Below are 22,184 nucleotides of genomic sequence, written 5' to 3' on the forward strand. Positions count from 1 at the left end.
ACACAGCTTCTTCATGGAAATCTCTGGAACAACACTCAGTTTGTAGGCACTTTGCATGCACTGACATGCTTTTTGGCCTTCTGCTAATTTCTTCCATTTATTCCCCACGTTCCTCCCATTTACTATTACTGGGGTTGAACCTTTTTTCAGCTGAATGGGAGAGAGTAGAATTTTTACTGCTGAGGAGTTCATCAGCACAGATGTTCATCGCTCAACTGACATCATAATGTTCTGCTTTTGACAAACCTAACTACAGGGCAAATCATTATTCTTTGTCACAGGCAAAACCTATGAATGGGAAAATCATTCAGAGGCACCAAGAACACATTTCACCTCCGGGAATCACTGGTACATGTTCTCCTAGGAAGTCAAATGGATGCAGGCAGAACAGCCTTTAAATCCAGTGGCTCTGGGAAGAAGACATCTTTCAGCATCAAAGGCAGGCTGATGCCTGTGTTTTTGGCTTTGAAGCAGACTCTCTCGCTTTGTTGAGACAAATTAGTCTTTATTTCTGACATTGTGGTACCCCTGGGGAACCCTCTGCCATCAGCTTCCTCAGCTGTTGTGGTGTCACTCCTGGTGAGGGTGACTGTACAGAGGCCAAGGGCAGCACCTGCTTGTTCTGGCTATTCCTCTGCATTTCGGCTCTGACATCGGGAAAACATCTCGTGGAATTCCTGCCCCTTACACTGGGCTGTGTCCCAGCCACCATAGCATTCAAGGGACAGATGCCTGTAAATCCTCTCCTTTAAGAATCTCCTGTAGGAGGAAAGAGATCAAAGCACAGTGACAAGTGTGGCCTTCCTGTCATCTTCAGCTAGTCTGAGAGCCTCTCCATCCTCTCACTTTGTTTCCTTTGCACCTAGGAGAGGAGAAAGGCTTTTGGTCCTACAGTTCCAGCAGGGGGAAAAATGGAGCTATCTAAGCAAAGCTAAAGAACAGTATATTACTGTAATCATCTTTAAGAGAGGAGAAAATGTGCAAAAAATGTCATGCCACTCCAGATTATGAAGTAGGGTATCTACTCAATTTCTAGACTGCATTCAGATCACTTAAGAGTGGAGTTTTCCCCTGCAATTTGCCTTTATTCTCTAAATTATCCAAGAAAGTACTTTGAATAGCATGTTTATGATGCATTAATTAAATACATTTAACTTGCATATAGGTCTATTAACTGACATGGTGAAATTTTAATTTTTTGTAATCATGACTCTTTAGTCATTACCTTTAATGAAATTAGAATAAAAAGGCCTGAATGTAGTATTACAGTTTAAAAATGTAATTTTCACTAGAAATCAGAGAAAATTGAAATAATCAGACCATTAAAGACACAAAACTCTATATTAGAGCAACTTAACCTGAAGGCTTAATTAAATATAAGGCAAAGGGTTGTTAGCATTTTTGTGAACCTTTGAAACAATGCCTTTTCATTAAAGTAGGTATTACAAGGGAGATTACATTTTTGTTGACACTACTATACTTCAAGATCAAAGGCACATGCAGGTTCAATGTTCTGTTCTTGTACTCTTTGTTTCCCTGTATGTGATTTTTGTTTTTTAAGCTACTTTTCTCTTTGACAATGAAACATGAAAGCCACGCTGGAGAACGTTTTGCCAAATAAGCACAAAGCTCACTCCGTCTGAAAAAAAAATGCAGAGCCCATGAATTTTTAAAAGTTCATACATAATATATCATAAAAATGGGATGAATAATACGGGGCATGGGCTTTAATAAAAAGCTCCTTGACCATTTCTCAGAGATTCTGAGATGTAATCAATACTCAAAAAGGTGTATCGGGGACATTGCTAAGATTTATGCTTTTTTTGCACATAGTGACACTATCTGCTCACTATATCAACCGAGGACACAATATTGAATTTCAGAGAACAGAAGGAAGTAAAAGTATTGTTATCTGCCTCAACAGGGTTTCAATTCAGAGATCAGCTTTATGGCTCTTCCCTGACACCAGACTTGAGAGGCAAAGAGGAGGTTCCAGATGAGGGGTACAAGGGCAGCACAAACACTCACGTGCATCTGAGCATCAGCACTTCGAGCTTGCACCAGGCTTCGGTTTCGTTCTACTTCTGAAAGCAAATCCCCAGATGAGAGGTCCAAGATGCGTGAATGGAGTTTCTGGGGGGGCAGAAGGGAAGGAGCAAAGCATAAGCATTTGACAGATATGCAGCAGATCAGCATTTTTGAAATTCCAAACTCTGCTGTTAAGTTTCAAGGGTAATGAAGAGCCTGAGGTAAAAGAGGATTTGTTCTAATTTGAAATGTTGTTCTTTGTGCTTACTTTGTCCAAGACTTCCTGTCTGGAGGACAGATCATTCGTCATCCAAAAAACTCTACTTTTTCTTCTAGTCACTGCTTTGCAACTTATCATTACTTCACACACAACAACAACAAATGAATATGAATCTCACCATTATCCATAGAGTTTGACAGGTTTCAGGAAAAAAGCATAAAAATGAACTACAAAATTAACATTTATAAATCAATCAACATGTTAATGTTGTTTTATTTACGAGCTGTTACACCTTGCTTGAATGATTGCAAAAGTGACCCTATTTTTAACCAGCATTGATCTGCTGAAGGCCTCCTCTGCACACATTTTAACTCAAAGTCATTAATGTCATCTGTTAGGAACAATTAATGTGAATAGAAAATAATTGCATCAGGGAACTGGGGACTCAGAGGATTTTGTGCATTAATATTCACATGCTGTTTGATTATATACACAGTTCTTCTCTCAGTTTTGCTTGGAAGGATGGCTAAGCTTGTGCCTTTCCCTCCATGTTCACCTGTACACTAATTCTAGGGCTTTCAGTCTGCATTAAGCCTGATTTGTTTTAATTGCAGTTTCAATAAAATCCATGATTTATGTGAATGCCTTGGCCAATGACTTCAAAAGAAGAAATATCTGCAGTCTTGTTAGTCCTGGGCCAACACACCATGTAACAGGCAGTATGGATCTGACTCACGATCCATTGAAATCAATGAAAATGGACTAAAAAAGTAAAAACCAAGAAAAAAGAACTTTGGATCAGGCTCTTTTCATTTTCCCATTAATTCTCCAGGCTTGCAACCTAAGAGACCACATTTACCCCCTCTGCTTGGAGGAACAAATGGTGCAGACCTTGCCAGGTGCTTTGCCAGGGGACTCTGAGGGATGCAAACCATGGAGATTTGTCAAGGCAGTGTGAGTGCCCCATCACCCTGTCCATCCAAAAAGACTGGCCAAAGAGAGACAAGAATCTTTAGCCAGAAAACCCTCCACACACTGTAGCAGTAGCTCTTTGCAGGGCTCTGAAATGTGAGCCACACCATATCTTACACCCTGCTACTCCCCAGCCTGTTCTCTGGGTACCCACTGCAGAAATTAATCTGCTAGAGAACAAAGCAGGCAGCCATTCCTACAGCCTCTGTTATCTGCATGCTCTGCTTCAGGATTCTGTTCCCCACAATATATGAAGTATTTTTAAAAACTACTTATTATAAATTTGGGAGTCATTTCTCAAGAGTTACATATTCATCTAGGTTTATTAAGGAGGTAGTTTGTTGCAGAGAGATTATGAAAAATATTTTCAATGATCAGTACTCTGTATAAATATATATTGTCCAATAAATTGCTGAATAGATTAAAATGCTGCAAGCACTCAGTATCCAAGATATGTTTCATTATAAATATTAACTACATCCAGGTTATGTGTTTTTTAGCATCAGTGATGCCTGGTTATTCGGCATGCACCTTTCAAAGTTCTACTATTGGTATTACTGTCAGGTGCTTGTTAAAGATTTAAACTCCAGGTAAAATGCCTGCCCAAAGTCACAGATTTACTGACTTTGTACACTTGTTCCTCTTGACAATAATTCCAGCTGCATCACTGAGCCACCAGAGAATTCCACTGTTCTCAGAACCAACAGTCACTGGTGCTATGAACAAGTGGTTTGCAGACAAATTAGTTACTTTCTCCAGGGATACCAGTCATCTGAGATATTTTAGTGGAAGTTACAATAGTCAGATCTGTCAATTGGAGATGATGACTGGGGACATCTGAGATGGATGAACATTTGTAAGTGAAAATATATTTTCCCAGAAAAAAAGGATCCTAGAAGTAGTGCTAAAGGAATTTTACAGTTGTAATATTGTCTTCCCATTTTTCCAGAAAGGCATTTAAATACTTATTACTTAAATGGCAACATTTACACATTTCAGTAAGGGAAATGAAGTATTCCCCTACAATGTCATCCAATGGAATTTAGTGTTACTTACAGAGTACAGAATCTGTGTCAGGCATAAGAGCAGAGGTCAGCCCAGCTGGAACAGGCAGGAATCAGAAACAATTTTTGACGAGTGATCAATCATAGCCCAGCTGGAAACAGCTCAGGGTTCTGGGGGTCCCTCCCCAGTGGCTCAGTGACCAGAGGGGCTGGGCTGCACAGGGGTCATGCTGTGTTTGAGTTACCTTTGCCACTGTTAAACTCAATGACTCTGTAAAACTGCAGTACCAAAGCCAAATCAGCAGACTAAAATGATTAACAAAGAAGGAAAGTGTGTTCTCGAGATGTATAATGTGATTATATTTCTGTATCAAATGAGATCATCACACTGGGAATATTCCTCCCCACACATATGCAAATAAACTAACAGAGGTGGCCAGCACAATGACTAGCTTTAACAAACAGCATAATAAAGTTTGAGGTCATTAATTAAATATAATCACACAGCACTGAAGCAAGTCATCCAATTACAAAAGAAAAGCATAAGAAAAAAATGTTTCTCTTTCATTATTTTTCTTTTTCCTTCTCCATTGTCTAATTTAAAAATGGGGAAAACTCTAGTATTTGCTAAAAAAACTCATTAATGATGCATTTAAAATCAAATAACAGATTGTGCTAACTATGTATCTTCATTCTGATTTCTTCTCAGATACACAAAATGTACTGTGTCCTTTACGGTTATTTTCAGATGACAGTCACATAACTAGATCAAGGAGTTACTGCTGCCTTGAAAATTGTACAGTATTAAAATCACTGCTGATGCTATCATGAGACAATGCAACAAAAGGCAGGCCACTGCACAGAATGACTTCCACAGAAAAGATCACATTAGTTTAAATGAATACTTAAATATGGAACTGAGGAGTTACAACTATAAATCCAAGTTATCTGCCCCGTTTGTTGGTGCCCTATATAATGATAAGGGGAAAATGAGCAATACTTAGAGGTGCTGGGGAGCGCCTGGGTCCCTCTGGAAACAGGAAAACATCAGGATCACTGGAGTGCAGCCCTGAAAATCCATATGGAACTGAATACAGCATGGACTAGGCCAACTTTCTTGGAAATTACCCTGTCCTGAATACTACAGGGCAGGTGTGGACTACAAAGTTTGTTACATCTTAGTTCGACTGGACCCACATTGTCCAGAAAATGGGTACTGAGAGGCCAGGGCAGAACAGAGGGGGCCTCTCTGCAGATGCCTGTGACCAACAGCAGCAAAGCTCCTCCCTCACCTGTGAACAGGCAAGGGATTGATGCAGAACAGGCCGTGCTCTTTGTGATTCAATGTCAAGATTAACTCCCGTAACCCACATGAAAAATAAAAACAAAGTAATTGATAATTTAGGTGGAAACCTATTATATCAAGTGCAATAGGAAATACAATTATCTGGGAGGCAGATAACCAATTCATCAGCCAGCAGGCCAGTTCCCCCTCCCCCAGCAGCATTCTTATTAAGACTTTCTAGGAAGATAAAAAAGGCCACTACCTGCTGGCATGAGGCAATATTACAGAGACTCCCCTAACCATTGTGCCTCTTGCCTCTATCTCTGCAGAATATCTATCAGTTCCCATCTCCTTTTTGAAACATCTAATGGTCTGCAGCATTGCCAGAACAATTTTCAGTGAATTATGCCAAAGAGTACACAGCTCTCCAATATTGGATGAGTTAATTGCTATTAAATCAATTGGCTTTGCTTTTCTCACACGAGCCAAAGCCCATCATTCACAGGAAAAAAATTCTCTCTCTAGGTACCACGGAGACATTTTCATCCTGCTGCTCCTTGCCAGAGCTGTAAATGTTTGTTTGGTGTCTGTGGCCCTCTCCTGTCTCTGCCGTTTTTCAGGGCATCACAAACCTGAACAGGCACACTCTGGCCTGCTTCCCTCTATACCCCAGCCTTTGAAATTGGGTGGTGGGGAAAACCTTTACATTTCCATTTCACCATAAAGACAGCAGTCCACAGAAGGAAAAGAGATTATTAGGCAAGATATTTACATATTATTAGTTTATGTAGAAGTATAATCTTTCATTAAACAGAATTTTGATTTTTGTAGCCCTCAGACACGTTTCAGAGGGGAGGTTTAGCTGGAAATGAGAACACCTCTCACCTATCCCACCAAAAGTTACCTAGAGTAGAACATGCACTGTTCAAAATACAAAGTGTGAACTTGTCATTCACTAAATATTCTGGAATTAAAGAGAAAATTAAGTATAGTTAAGGAAAAAATAATAAAACCTCCGAAAGTAGAAATCAATTTTGCCTTTAGACAAATAAGAGTTTGCAACATATATGCTTTTGATATATGGAAATTCTGCCTTCTAAAGAGAGCAGAACAAGTGGTTGTCAACAAAAAAATGGGCAAATATGAAGCAAAAGTGAAAGGTGCAAGAAGATGCTTCCATTTTATTTAATTCTAATAATGACTAACATAGGAAATGTACTTGCAATTGTACACTGTGCACATACAGCAATTCCTGATGCTTTATTGCATATAATTGATATCACAAAAACAAAGGTATAATCATTTTTTTTCAGCTCTGGAAGCCATATATTTAATAGAAAATTCATAATTATGTCTTACTTTCCTACTATTCACTTCCAATAAGCAGAACTTCATGGCTACCACTGTGAACTTTGTAGCAAATGAAAACCAGGTCTAGTGAATGGCATCCGTGTCCATGGCAGGGAGGTTGGAATGAGATGAGCTTTTAGGTCCCTTCCAACACAAACCACTCTACAGTTCTACGAAAGTTATTCTTTCTCTTAATGTTGGGCCACGTTTAACCATTTACAGGGATGGGGCTAAAACCAGAGTGAGAAACTAACACCCTTTGACTGTTTAAAATACTCCTCCCTTATGTAAAGTAATTAGATGTTCATCACTTAGACCTCTAAAAGTTATTAATCTGGCTCTGAGCAGGCAAGAACATCCAGCTTCTGATTGCAAAGCTAATGCACCACACTAAGCTATTTTTTAAATTTCTCTGGTGCTACAGGTACCATTTCCAACAGAGCAAGCTGTTAGTGAGGACACTTGATATTTGACAAAAAGCATGGAACATTGCACAGCTCAGTCTGGAACAGGCAAAGCAGCTCAGAAGTCTTACACCTTACAATGTTATTTAGTATGAGGAGGTACATTCACATTTCAAATTCTGTTCTGTCTTAGGGCTTGCCTGACATTAACTCAGCTTGCTCCTTATGCTGCTGCAAGGGCTCTCAACAGCTCTTACAACAGGACACCACCACCATAGCTGGTTGTATTTCATTTCGGTGGGAGGAAAGGGTTAACCCACTGAAAGGTGAGCCCCAGAATAACTCTTACAGTGGTCTGAGCAAACAGTTTTATTTTATTTTATTTATTTATTGGAGAGTTTTATTGATCCTACCCCTAGCTCTCTAAAACACATGAAACAATCACAAAAATGCAGTATTGCTCAGTGGTGATAGGAGGAAGTGTTGTACATAAGCGAATATTAAAGGATTAACTTTCAAATGCATTTCAATAAGCTAAATGAGTTCTTAATACAAAATTAAAAAAATTTAAAAAAAAAAGGAAGTTTTCAGCTAGTCCTTAAATTTCAAGTGAAGTTTGTGGATTTGAATTTTCCATTAATCTAATAAAAATACTTCCATGAAAGTTCTAATTTGATATTTTCCATCTGTTTTGTTGTTTTTTCCTTCTACAACCCCTAATTTTCTAAAAAACCTTTACAGAAGATGCTAGACTTTAAATCCAACCCTGGAATCAACAGTGGTTTGTCAGTTTTGCTGGCAAATCCCCTGGGTGAGTTTACTGAGATTAAGGCAACATCCAAGACGAAGTACCAGGGCACGATACTTAAACCATTTGTATGGAAGATTAGGGTGCTAAAAAAAATCAGAAAAACCTGCTAACAAGGCAATTCCAGCACAAAAAGTAAAACAAAGGTTTCATTTGTGTCTGCTGCAGAGCTTCCAAGCTTGCAGCTCTCTATTACTATTGAGCCACCCAGAGATGGCAAAACTCAATTAATCAGACCTAAAGTAACTCCAAAGGCTGGAAACTTATATTCTAAGGTAGAAATTGGGATTATTAAGCAGGCATTTGATGCATAAACACAAATAGCATAATCTTTCTGTATTCTTCAGAGAGTTGACAACATTAATGTAAGGCTAAAATTACTCCTGTTTCAAATCCTTATTTTTATTAATTTTTATAAACTGTTTTAAATAAAAGTTACATTGAAAGACACAAAGTAATCCCCTCTGATCCCAGTTTTCATTTTGTAAGTCTATCAGTGTTTTCACTGATAGACTTACACTGAGATTCTCATTTTAATAGCACTATGGTAGGGGTCTGTAAATATTGCATTAATATGAAAATGAGCTAATTTAATTTCTTAGGAAAATGCATGTATAAAGTTCCCTGTGGTTTGTAATTACCGTAAAGTCAACAGTTTACATCAATGACCCAGTAATCAGCTACTCAGAATGTGAATAATTAATGAAAAAATGTTTTCAACAAGCTTGGAAATGGAAGACTCCTTGGAGTATGGTGAAACAGCCATGCTGTGAGAATAGTGTTGTGCAGAAGTCAAGCCTCTTATTAAGTACATATTTGTATTTTGTCTTCTATCTTTCTAAATGTCTTCCCATTGATCTAATACTACTTAGTGTGTCAATTCCACTGTGCTAAATGAGGGCCTGTAGGTGCTGTGGATTATGGCAACAGCAAAGAGTGACAGGCACATCCTGCACATCCTCACACGTCCTGTTGTTGCACTGTCCACAAACAAAACCACTTTGTTTTTAACTCTTCAGCATTGTCAGAGTGAGTCTAGCGAACAACTTTATCCTGATGTCCTGCAACAAGGAAGAGCTATACCATTAATCTTTTCTGGCATGCCCTACACATGCTATCAGCAGTAAAAAGGTGGGCTGGTTTTCATTATCTCACTGTATTTAAGAAATGCTTTAATATAAAAACAGAAGGGAAAATTCTCACTTCTGCAACAGTCACTGCATTATTAATCCTTATATGATTAAAAGCTACTCACTAATTTCAACATGCTGCTAAATTGCTCATACAATGACAGTCAGTGACATTCCTGGTAGCACAGCATAACATCAGTCGTTGTCTTTGTGATTCCTACAGTTTAAAATCCATTTTCACATTCACTTTCTGACTATGCCCCAAAATAATCTAAAGGAATTAGGCAGACCTCAGTGAGATCTTCTTATTGACATTTATGTTGATCAATGTTGGCTCTACCAGAATTGGAATCTACAGATCAATTCCCTTATTAGATTCGTTCTCAGTGCTGCCATGATCATTTTATCACAGAAGCTGCTGCCATCAGATGCTGCTTTATCACTTTATAATGGGATAAGCTGAAGCTTTCCTCTGGCATATACTTGGAAATGATAACTGTCTGAAGTCTAAATATTTCTTTCACAGACTTTCAAAAATATCCTTATTAAATGCATAGGTCTGTTTTAAACACTATTTTCAACTGAATTTACCTAAGCAGCAATAATTTTTGTCCAGAAGAAAATTCCAGCTCTCAAGTTGCTAAACAAACCCCAATGCTAACAGTGGAGACTGCCCTATTAATCACTTTCTTCTTGCTGAGCCTATGAGCCAGATGACAGAAGAAAAGAGGCTAAGAATGAAGATATGACAGAAAAATCAGAATGGTCTCAGGAACAGTGAGCAGTATTATATGGACACACAAACACACATGGGAACACTCCAAAATAGCACCCACAATACATACATAAGATTTGTCACAGGTTTTTTATCTGGTTTTGAAAATATGCAGGGACGTGGTATTTTTAGTGAGAGTGGTGTTACAGCTCCTGTTGAGAGAGGAGTTCATCACATTAATTTAAATCTCCGATAAAATAAATTAGCTTTTTTATTGCCAGGTTGAACTACAGGGCTATGATTGTTATGTATTGCTACAGTCTAAGTCTTAATGGCATTTTAGCCCTGTGGTGGTCAAACAGAAACCATTTCAAACCTTCTAAAGGCTATTAAAACATGTGCAGATGTCTGGAAAATTAATACTATTATCTAACACTAACCTTTTGCCTGTAGGAGGAAAAGGAGAGAGAAGGCTCAGGGAAGATGTTTTAGATCAATACATGGCAACCCAGGAGGACAAGCTCCGTTTCACACAGAAGTTCATTGGCTGTGAACGGGGGATTCAAGTGAGCAGATTCATCCTTATTTGGATTTCATTGAAATCACTCATTTACTCAAAAAAAAAAAATTTAAGAGAGATGAGCATTATTTTCACAATCCTTCCTCACTGCTGTTTCCCAAGGTCCAGCAATCTAGACACTGAAAAGATTCATTCATTTAAATGACAAGAGCACGAATTTGTCAAGGTTAATGTTGAACAAGCCATATTTTCCTTGCCTCAGTATTATGCATTAAAAGGTTTCTCCATTCCTCCACCCTCTTTTTTTGTTTTTCTTTCTTTTTGTGTGTGCAATATTGTTGAAATGTCATATGGATTGAAAGGACTTTAGAAGTAGGAGGAGAGTTGCAAGAAATACTTTTATTGTTAGGTTAAGGCTTTTACATACGTATTTTCTCTCCAACTTTAATGCATTGGTTTTGTCTCTGACAGAATAATTTCTAATAAGAAGAGACTTTTCTTGAAAACCTGGATGCAAAGTACTGGATTCTATTCCTTTTCCTCAAAACACTTACTTAAAAGTATGATTTAGAAAGAATAAATGGGTAGATTCCCAGCTGGTAGAAATTATTGGCTTCACTTCTCCTACTGAAATGCAAAGAATTTCTGCCAGGACAAGAGTTGCCCCGAAGACCTCCCAAACTTTTGCTGCGTTTCAGAAATAAAGCTTCTAGAGGGTCACAGTGTGCATTTCCAGTGGCATTTCATTCTTGAAAGTCCCAAATCTGACCACAAGACCTCCAAATGGCAGTTCAAGTTCTGCAACATTTATCCTGATACACCAAAATCACAGGGCTTGTGTAGGACACAGCGCAACTCTGGAGACCTGATGATCTCAATAAGCAGCTCAAACCTTGGCTGTAGCCTTCTGGAATTCCACCAGCCTACTCTGGAGTGATGAAAAAGCATGGAAAGATCTCCCCATCAGCCTGGCTGTGCAGGCCAAGTAAAGTTTAGTAAGGCTGAAGCACAGGTGAGGAGGGAGAGCTGGTGCTGGTACCAGCAAGGAGGGTGCATGGATGGCCCGAGGACACAGCCCAGCACTGTCCACATTCATCTGCACCTCTCTCCTACTGCCCCAGCCAGCAGGAACACCAGGAGATGGAAAATGAGAAATGCCAGTCATTGCTCCTGGGCCAACCTGTGCTACTGCAAGGAAGGGCACTGTGCCCTCGAGGCATTATTTAGGACCTGGACTGGCCTTGGGAGGGCTAGGGCTAGGCCTGGCATGGGATGGCATGGAAAAATCCCCTCTCCCACCCTGCAGCCAGAGGCAGCCTGGCCCAGGCTGGGAGCTTTACCTCTGGCATAGGTGGCTGAGAGCTGAAAACCCTCTCAGCAGCTGTCTCTGCTCAGAAGCAGCTGTGCCAACCAGCTCTTGACTAGGAATCTGTGCCCTTGTGAATTGATCATTTTTATCCCTGTGGATAAAAACAGGGCTTTGGAGGTATTATATAGGAATTTCAAAAGGGATCAGCTCCCATTTTGGCAGTAGCCAGATTTTTAGAAGACCTCAGCACAATGCCTGAGCACTTGAAATTCTGGTCCCATGTACATGAAGGACCTAAAAACCTAAATGAAAGGTTAATAGCATTTGTTATTCCCCCAGGAACAAACTACTACCAGGTGAAGACTGGTGACAGGGCAGAGAGTACCCATATTTCTAATTATTGTCAAGATCTCCTAGGGATCATTTACTGGAATAAATCTAAGTGAGCCTCTAAAACACACTGCTAATCTCTGAACCAGGCTCACACTTTCAGTATCTATAATTCATAATAATTGTGCCTAGACCTGTGACTGTGCCTGCATCTACTGCATATAGGTATATTTAGAGAAAAACAGTTAATAGTAAGTAATAGAAAACTCAAAAAAAAAAAAAAAAAAAGATTGAGCATTTCTTCTTTTAAAATATAACTGAATATAAAAATTTAGGATCAAAACACTACAAAATTAAGTAGCTCATCTCTGAAATTGTATACCAGAAAGATGAACTGAAGAGTGGGTGTATATTTGGGATTTTTAAAGCACTGATATTAATTCATGATGCCATTACTTTGGCAGTCTGTTTTCCATACTTCTAATGCAGTAAGATGGAGTTCAATTCACAATGTTGAAGATGCCCTTGTGATGCACACAGGACAAAGACAAATCGCTGCCCCTTCCTGCACCCAGACATCACGTAGTGACTAATGGAACACAGCTTGTCCCCATCAAAAGAAAGGAGCAGGGATGCAGTCTAAAAATGCTAAAAATACAGAAAAACTTAAGGCTGTCAGTATCACATTGTTAAAGATTTAATGACAAAGGTAACTTTTCCTTTCAGCTTGTCCTTATCAAGAGAGATACCCAGATGGTAATTTAAGAGTTAAGGCACTAATGGACTCTTCAGTTTCATTGAGCAACTCGTGCTGATTTTATCTTGCAATACAGTATTTCACATTCTCAGCGAAGTCAACAGAGATTTAGTCAATAGTGTCATGGCCTTTGGATGAGAATTTGAATCCTACCAGTATCCAAACTATCATTAAAGAAGATAGGTCATTTGGGAAACAAAGGAGAGCATTAGTAAAATTCAATACTAAAAGATGGGGTTGGTTCCGTAGGTGTTTTATGATTCATTATGAGTAATATTTTATTCTAATTATCGACCCTTTCTTCTATGTGCAGTATCTGTAAGAATGTACAAAAAATATAAAATGTATCAAAGGAAAACTATTTTTTTCATAACAGATGGCAACAGAAAATACCTATTGAGTAATCTTATGTGCTTCAACCCACTTAGCATAATGTTAGTTTGTTTCATTTGATGGAATGTGTAATTTTACATTACTAGCAATTTACACTGACCTGATATAATCTGAACAGTTTAAATGTTAGGAAGCAGAGCACTTATTGGCACACCTATTTCTCAGTAAAAGAGTCATAATTCTGTATTGCTTCATGTCTTTAAAGTGCCATTGCACCTAAATAACCCACAGGAATAAAGAAAAATACAAATGAAGTTTTATGTGTATTGTGTAATAACAGATGAAATGAATCCTTTATCTGTTGTTGTTTCATATATACTTTTGCATAGTTATCCTTCCTTTAAATCTCAAAGTTTTAAGAAAATAAAAATGAACTACATACTTAGCTCCATTAATGCAATAAAAAGAAAATCAAAGATCTGTAATAATAAAGGTTATAATTCTGTAGCACTTTAGAATTTGAATAGATTCCCACTTTACCACAAGACAGAGCCCTTTAAATCTTTGAATTAATTTTATACATTCTTTTGGTATTTCATTTGAGAGTTACAGAGTGTGAAATATGCACCATGACGAGAAAACAATTACCTTGCACACCTGTTGTTTGAGCATACTGCATTTAAACAGGATTTGCAGTGGGCTACTATTTTATTCCACTGTGAAATCCAAGATGGGGGAGGCTTTAAAACCTGACCTGATGATATGGACTTGAACTTTTATATGTGACACATGGCTTTTAGGTACCACATCATATACTGTGGTAACACTAGAACAAATCCATACTAATTTTTGCTATCAGAATGTCCATGAGAAATATTTTTTTTTCCATTTAGAAAGGAAACCTGAAGGAGTGACCCTTGACTTAAATACAACAACCATATACTAAAAAAAACCCCATAAATTGCAAACTGCAAAACCAGAAACATATCAGACAAAACATGGATCTGTTGGTCACACAGAATACAGACACATGAGTAACTCATGGCGTTCACTACGTTCACAATCTGTCTCTAAGCAGCCTCTGTACTCACACTTGACCATTTACGCAGGGATTCACATGGAAAGTTGCTGATAAATCTCGTCAATACATTCAACAAACAGAACAGGTTAAAAGAGTAGCTTAACAATGTTAAGCATTGTTGTAGGTTAAATATAACTGCATGGAATAAAAAAGCATGTCTTTTTAATGTTTATTACAAATATGAAGCACAGGGCAGGTTAGGAAAGGAATACAGCAATACTCCTTCCTGTTGTGGAATCCCTTCCTTTTTTTAAAATTTATTCCCATATGGAATATACACAGTACAGGAAAAAAATATGAACAACATTCTTGTACTTCATTACTCTGTCCACATACTTGCTTAGGGTTTCAAATGCCATATTGGATTCCTGCCATCATGTGGATCATCACTGATAACAAAAATCTATGCATAGAATAAAGAGAAATTGTCGGTTCACCCAGTGCCGGTTGCTTATTTTTCTTTGTCTGAAAATAGGCAGTAAAATCTCACTTTTGTTGTTCAGGCCTGTCACATCAGTACAGCCCCACCATTCTCCTGACACGTGCTTACTCTGAAATACCCTCTTTCCTCTGAATCATGCCAATTCATTTCTTCAAAACTTAAAAAATATTGCTCTCCTCAGTCAAAATCATTCATAAATACTTCACCAAGGATCACTTGTGGCTTTCCTGAAGATTATTTGCTCATTTGATTTACTGGTTTTGGTACCACTGTAGCAATTTATTTTCATCAGGGTAATGGAAATGGCTCATTTTTAGACTTGGTAGCTGAAATTTATCTATTTAAAATTGTATCACAGAACATCATGTTTGTGTTGATGTGGAAAGCCTTTCAGTGGTTTTCTGTGGAACCTCTCCAGGCCAGTTAAAATACTTGGACAGAGGAATGCTGAGCAGTTGGGGGTAATTTTCTCTTAAAAGCATTATCATTCTCATCAGAACTACATGCCCTGCGAGCTTAAGTTAATGCTTTGCTTTTGTTTGAGAGCAAATTGGTAAGAACTGAATTGCTGAAACAAGGGACAACAGCCTGACAAGAAGGTAAATCACCAAAACACAAATTACTGATGGAGCAGACCTATCAGGTCAGTTGATCTAAGACCCTCACAATAAAATACTGTTCTCCACTGACCCTCTCACTGTGCTTTGGTTTAGTTTGAACTGTTGTGAGAGATATTGCCCTACCTCTCCTCTCTTTCCACAGTCTGTAACAAACACTTTTGTGTTCCTTTATCAGCCTGCCTATCTGGAAGCTCCTCCCAGGGCTGGCTGTATATCAGTTACACCACCAAATTCTTTCAGGTATTGTGCTACTGCTGTGCATTCAAAACTAGAAATCATATGGCTTAGGGATATTAGACAGAGTTTCTCCAGAGGGGCCATGTTTCCTTTCCTTCCCTCATCACTGACTTTTTGGTCACCCATTTATCTAACCAATTGGCTCTCATAAATATTTTATCTCTGTAATATTTCTTCAGCATATATTAAGAGCTCCAAATGGGCAAGTAATACATATGGTTTATAATGTATTATTACATGTTTATGATTTAAGCTGGGATGAAATACAGACTTTCAAAGTCTTGCATTTCTGTCTTCTCAGATGTTATTTGTGAGCGAGGACATGGAACAAATAGGAAGTAGATACCAGTTTACTGAGGTAATGCAAGACTGGAAACAATGCCATCACCAACTTCACATGGATAATGTTCCTTTAATTTGTTCTTGAAATTCTCAAAAAGCTTGTGTTCCGTACTAAATCACTCTCTTGATTCCTGATCTACAGAAGCATTCTTCTAATTTCTCATGGCTACAGGGCTGGAGCCTCTTTCCTGGGGTAGGATCTTCATGACAGTAACTGTGCACTTTGGTAGCCTTGACCTGGGGGAATCAACCCAGCAGGGCCTGAAATCTTTTGAGAACCATAAATAGAGTAAAACCCTTACACTTCTTAAAAGGGGTTCTGCTAAGAATGAAATTTCTGGGTAAAGGTTAATGTAGTAGTTTAAACTTAATATATCTCAAACATGCCTTACATTTATGTGATCACCTTCTTCTCTGTTGACACAGCCCTGGAGATTGTCTTAACTTGCAAGCAGTATTCAATTACTGCTGAAGCAATTAGCAGATCTGGAATTAATTTCTCCTTCAAGCCACCAGTCCTGATTTCTGAGTAAGGAAATATCACTACAGATGCTGCCACACCTTATTTATATTTATATCTTTACAGAGGAGAAAAGGACAGAGTTTGTTCTGGAGCTGGAACTTTGCTGAAGATTTGCAGAGAGGAGTGCCCTGACAATCCAATGGACACACAGGAATAAATGTGAAGTAAGCAAATAAGCAGGTCAGCTGCAGGAGTTTCACAACTTTAAATACAATTTGCTGATTTGGTATCAAGTCTGCCTGCTCCCTCGAGAGCCTGCAGGCACCTGGCTTCTGTGAGATGGGAATTCTAAGGCTGCTCAGCACATAACAATCCAGTTACTGAAGTGTACTTTGGAATGCTGACAAACTGTTTCGTAACAGTGTGTGACATCTTTAGTTTTAATTTCAAACCCTCAAACACCTACTCTCTGAAACACTTAAATATTACAAGGATCTCACTGCTGTAAAGCAATGAAACTTCAGTTTTAACCTCCTGCATTCAGACTTCATCATGTCTAACGATGTCTGGACCAGAGGTCAGGCTCTGAGCCCAGACATTCCATCTCCCTTTGTCAGGTGTTAGGGCAATTAAGTGCCCTCTTCTTCTTCCCATATATAATAATGTCATTGGTGCAATCTACCCCTTCCTGCTAAACTGTGCAACTGTTTCCATTACAGTCTGTACAGCCACATCCTGTCTTGTACATCAGGGGCAGAGCTGTCAGGTTATTAAAAGGGCTCATACCAATGCAGTCATAACAAAGTAATTATTATTTAAATTGACCTTCTGAGAATTCAGATCTGTGCTGTAGAATTTTAGAAAAACTTTTAGGTGTAAAATTAAACAATGTGGATGGCCTATGAATAATAAATGTAACTAATCTAGCCAGAGAAACACAAAGAGAAAATAGATGCTTCAGGAGACCTCCCTCCTTGGTTCTGGGGTTGATAAAGTAGAATTTTTATGATGGAAATAAAATGGCAATGAAAATATAGTTTAAGATCAGGGATATTGTAAATCTTATGATTAGAAATATTATCTTATACTTTCCCAACTATGAAAACTTTATTACTTATTTAATCAAATAAATCAACTCAATAAATTTTGCTACTTGCCACTTTTTCATCCCTTTCACTGAAAAATCCTGCATGGTTTATAAAAAATCCCTGTGACAACAATGTTCTGGGTGAAAAGTGAAAGCAGGACTTCTCCCGTGGGAACAATTCATCTAGCAAACATCTTGAACTTGTGTAAACAGAGCTATATAATATAAAAAAAAAAAAATTAAAAGGGATATTTATAAGAAGGCAACCCCTAGTCCCTGTCTCATCCCTTCAGCATCCTCCTGTATATCACCTACACAGATTTCTCTCTTCACTTCTAATTAGTTTTCCTCTACTCAGTTTTAAATCTCTGACTATTATCCCCAACTATTTGTCCTACTTGCAGATGAAGTACAAGGTGGGTCACTAAAATGGAGTTCCTGGTTTTGTTTTGAAATCCTTCTTGCTATGACAGGCAGAATTTAACATCTTTTTAGCGACCACATTAACAGAGGAAAATTATGCCTGCTTGGGCAGAAGCTATTCTTTTGTGCTAACATTTAACTATAACTATTGCTCTTTCTCAGATGGTGCTGACATGAAACAATTTTCCAAGGCTTCATCATTTTAAAAAAAGCTGTTTCAGAGAGATTTCTTGAATATTATAAAAGAATAAAAATAATAATAAAAAAGATGATCAGCCTTTTCCTTATTTATTTATTCTAGGACTGCCTCTGTAAATCACACACTTCAGCTCCAAAGAACGTCCCCAGAAAGAGAGGGTAGCTCCTAAACTGTCTACAGTATCAGAGGTGAAGAAAAAAAAGCCTGAATTATCTCTTTATCTCCTAACATTTTGCATCAGAGACTGCATTACTTATCTTTTCACGACAGGAGTGACACAGCATCTGTGTCACTCCCTGCAAGCAGTAACCACACCAAAATTCCTGGTAGCAAAGAACTTACAAACACAATCACAATATCTCAACACACATTGCTTTAAAAACACTACTAGGCCCTCCAACTTCATAAGCACTTACACTTTCTTTAAATGCATGAAATGTAATACTTTTAACACCATTTCGACAGTGCAGGATTCCTCAGGCAGTCATGAAAACTGTACTACATTAATTTATTTTTTTTTAATTGGTAGCAAAATGAGTTTTTCTTTTGAACTGTGTAAGAAGCATGAGCAAAACCAACACAGTGCAATTGGTACGGTGTGCAGGCCATTACTCTGCAGTCAAATTCAAACCACTGGTATCAATCTAGTCACTGAAAAAAAAGGTGAATTATCTGCTAAGACACATGAATCATGTATTATTTCCTTGCAATCATACATACAAAAAACCTAGGGCAATGGTGAAACCTACACTTACCTTTAAATTTTGTTTTTAAAAAAAGAAATCTATATTTCTGTTGAAATTTGAGAAGTGAAAATGTTTATAGTTTAAAAATAAGCTTACTTTGTAATAAAAAGAGTCTTCTAATGTCAAATATGGTATATCCAAATATTCCAAATAACCAAATCACAGAGGCTGACACGCAGAAAAAGTAGCTAACACTACTGATTTTTAGCTTGTGCCCTCTCCCCCGGCATTCTTCAAAATCTGTAGTTTTACTGAGTGTGGCTACTCCTAGGATGAGATCAGCATTAAATAAAACTGGACTGCACTGTATCAGAGAGTACAGGAAAGGTGAAAACACCCTGTGCCCCCTGCCCCCAGTTAGCAGAGTTTGCCCACTCCTTTGATTGGGGTCATGATCTAGCAGGAATGTCCTTAAGCACATATTTATAACTTTTCTGTAGAGTGACACATTTAAACAAATATTTACCTACTGCTCTAAATCTGGGCTGTGTGCACTTCCAAGAAGACATAATGCAAACTGTTCTTTAATTTTATGCAGGCACACAACAGTATTTGCTCAAATTCAGTCCTAAGAAAACATCCTCCTTCAGATGTTACATCTCAGGCTGCAAGATCACAGACTACATGCCATCTCTTTGAGTCTGGAGTATAATTAGAGGATAATTAAATTTCTGGAAACACACAGATTTACTGTTTTGTTTGTTTTGGATTTTTTTGTAAAAAAGGATATATGAAGTGTTTTAACAGAAGTTCTTCACTTTCCAATGTACACTGCAACTTGTTCTCTGCTTTTTTTCACCTAGGGAGTTAAAACCTATTGATAGCAAGACAAGGGACATAACAGCAAATTTTGCTCCAGGGAGACCTGGACTTTCTGAATGAACTTAATTCCCTTTTGTCCTCAGCTAATAATGACAAATCAAGTGAAAAGGGGAAAAAAAAAATCTATGCACATTAAGTCCTGCCAAACTGTGCAAGAACAATGATGCAAAATAGTTTGAATCCCTCAGGAAAATCTGTTAGATCATTTGTTTCTTTCTTCCACCTGGTGCAGGTTCATCTCTTTCAACTTTTTTCAGAGCTGCTGCACAATCCAGTTTCAAGGAACTCAACTCAAAGCATTGATCCCCCTTTTCAGATGCTAACACTTCTGTAGCATTCCCAGAATAACCCAGTATTATTGTTGCCACACAAGGAATTGGGAATAGGAGATGCATCTGTAATAATGAACGTGCAGCATGTGACATGTGTGCAATCTAACACCAAGCTAACATCAGCTGGAGTCAGACACTTTGGAAACAGGAAAAAGAAAGAAAAAACCACCCCAAACCAGGAAGAAGGAGCAGTTGATGTGACTGTCAAAAGCAGAATTGAGCAATAAAGATCCATGCTGTGGTGGATGCTTCAAAACTATGAATGGATAAAGATAAATCAGTTCTCTGTACAGAGGTCTATGAAGGATGAACTGGGAAAGAAAGCAGGGGACAAGGGACAAGAAAGCAGAACAGAGGAGGTCCTGACCTAGCAACACCCAAATCAACATAAAATCAAGAGACAGAACAAGAACCTGAGGAAAACTGAAGAACCCAGCTCCCTGTGATGGTGACCAGGCACCACCCCGCCCATGCTTTAGAGCTCCTCAGTAAGTACAGCCATTTGCCCTCACCGTGGGGATTCCCTTGTTCCCTTTAACATCATCTGTGAGCAGACCACGTTTCTGCAGAAAAACCAGCCCACCCTAACGAGAGTTAGCAGCCCTCAGCTGTTGGACAACAGTGCAAGGGCCAAACTTTCCTCTGAGATACAGATACAGAGCAGTGAGGATTTAAGATCCATATTTAACATCACTTATGTAGCTGCTGTGTCCTGCAAAGTTCTAATTAGTCTTCACTTGCTGTTCTTCTAGCTCATGGTCAGATTTGTTGTAATGTCTGCAAAGCAATTCTACTTCTACAAAAGGGTGACAAAGCGATGGGTTCATACACAATAGCAGACGTTGCCAAATGAAGAAGGATACTGAAACACCTCTTAGTATTCCAGAATGGCAAATGAGTGAGGCATGGGTCAATTGGTTTCTCAGCTATATCCTCCCACAAAACATTGGCAAAAAAAGATTGCTCTGAGCTTGTGAAGATGTACTTAAACCCTTGCAAGTAGGCTGAAACCAGGACAGTATCACATATGGCAAAAGTTAAATAAATGGGCTGTCTTCTCACAGGAAATTACACTGTTCACCATCAAGCAGGATGTTAAGGAATACGAGCTTCTCCCCTGCAGAGGGATAATGAACCCCTATCATTCCATTTATCACAGCGAAGAATCACCTTAAAAAGTAAGTTACTCTGCAGGTGTGCTCCTCTCTCCAGATTTGCATGCAATATCAGAGCTCATTGGCACACATTTTCAGTTTCAATGAGATCAGAGTACAGATATTCTTCTAATATATTAAATCTATCAACTGTCATTTCCCACTTACTGACATAACCCTACAAAGAAGAGAAGTATTTTATAATTTTAAGAAATATAAAACTCAGCTTGCTTCCTGCAAAGGCCATTTCCTACCTGAAGGAGGAGGTCAGAAGCTGGTTTGACTTTCTGCTGGAAAAGCACGCTTAAAGTTCGATTCTGTTGTTCCAGATCAAAAACTCTCATTTTCAGCTTTATACATTCCTCCCTCAGACCCTGCAGCACAAGGGAAAATAGTAAGATTAGAAAGCAGATAAGAGAAGCACTTAAAAAGCTCTAAGTAATGTCAGATACTAAGAAGAAATAAATACACAACTTTTAAAGTAGTATAAATTGGAAGAGTGTGCTACTTAATTTTCTCTGGTTGTTTGATCACCCATTATAACAATAAAGAAAATCTCGTAATGACAAACAGTCGCTACCTGGCACCTCCTTTCAGAGTTTTCTGTTAGTATAAAAATGATTTTTCTAGTGATGTGTTCCATTTTGCAGCTGACACAAAGCAGAATGCAGCAATTCATGTATGGCTATTGTAATAAGCATAAGCTAAATAAAAAGCCAGAGCTGTACCAAACCAGGCAGAAGTTAAAAGTGGCACTGTGCCTTCAAGGTACCCTTCTGAAGTCTGATCCCCTCCTTGCTTTTTCTGAACAACCAAGTCAGCATTGCTGTGCCTGATGTGGATGGGCTGTGTCTTCCCAGACACGCCTGGGTGGGCCAGGACACGCCAGGGCAAGAAGGCCAGTGGCATCCTGGCTGTATGAAAATAGTGTGGTCAGCAGGACCAGGGCACTGATTGTCCCTCTGTACTGGGCACTGGTGAGGCCACACCTTGAGTCCTTTGTTCAGTTCTGGGCCTGTCACTAAAGAAAGACATTGAGGGGCTGAAGCAAGTCCAGAGAAGGGAACAGAG

The 22,184-nt window shown here is 38.5% G+C and overlaps 1 protein-coding gene across 1 annotated transcript in view; it reads right to left on the reverse strand.

The window, feature by feature from the left end:
- Window positions 1–22,184, reverse strand: part of NCKAP5 (NCK associated protein 5) — a gene marked incomplete at both ends in the record, with an annotated part of 331,674 nt that overhangs the window by 59,318 nt on the left and 250,172 nt on the right. The window contains 2 exons of the mRNA XM_082284641.1: window positions 2,029–2,133; window positions 21,368–21,487. Of these exons, the coding sequence (XP_082140767.1) occupies window positions 2,029–2,133; window positions 21,368–21,487 (225 nt within the window). The remainder of the gene's footprint in view (window positions 1–2,028; window positions 2,134–21,367; window positions 21,488–22,184) is intronic.

Source organism: Coloeus monedula, assembly GCF_965178545.1.
Source record: "Coloeus monedula genome assembly, chromosome: 7".
In the NCBI taxonomy this organism is placed as follows: Eukaryota; Metazoa; Chordata; class Aves; order Passeriformes; family Corvidae; genus Coloeus; species Coloeus monedula.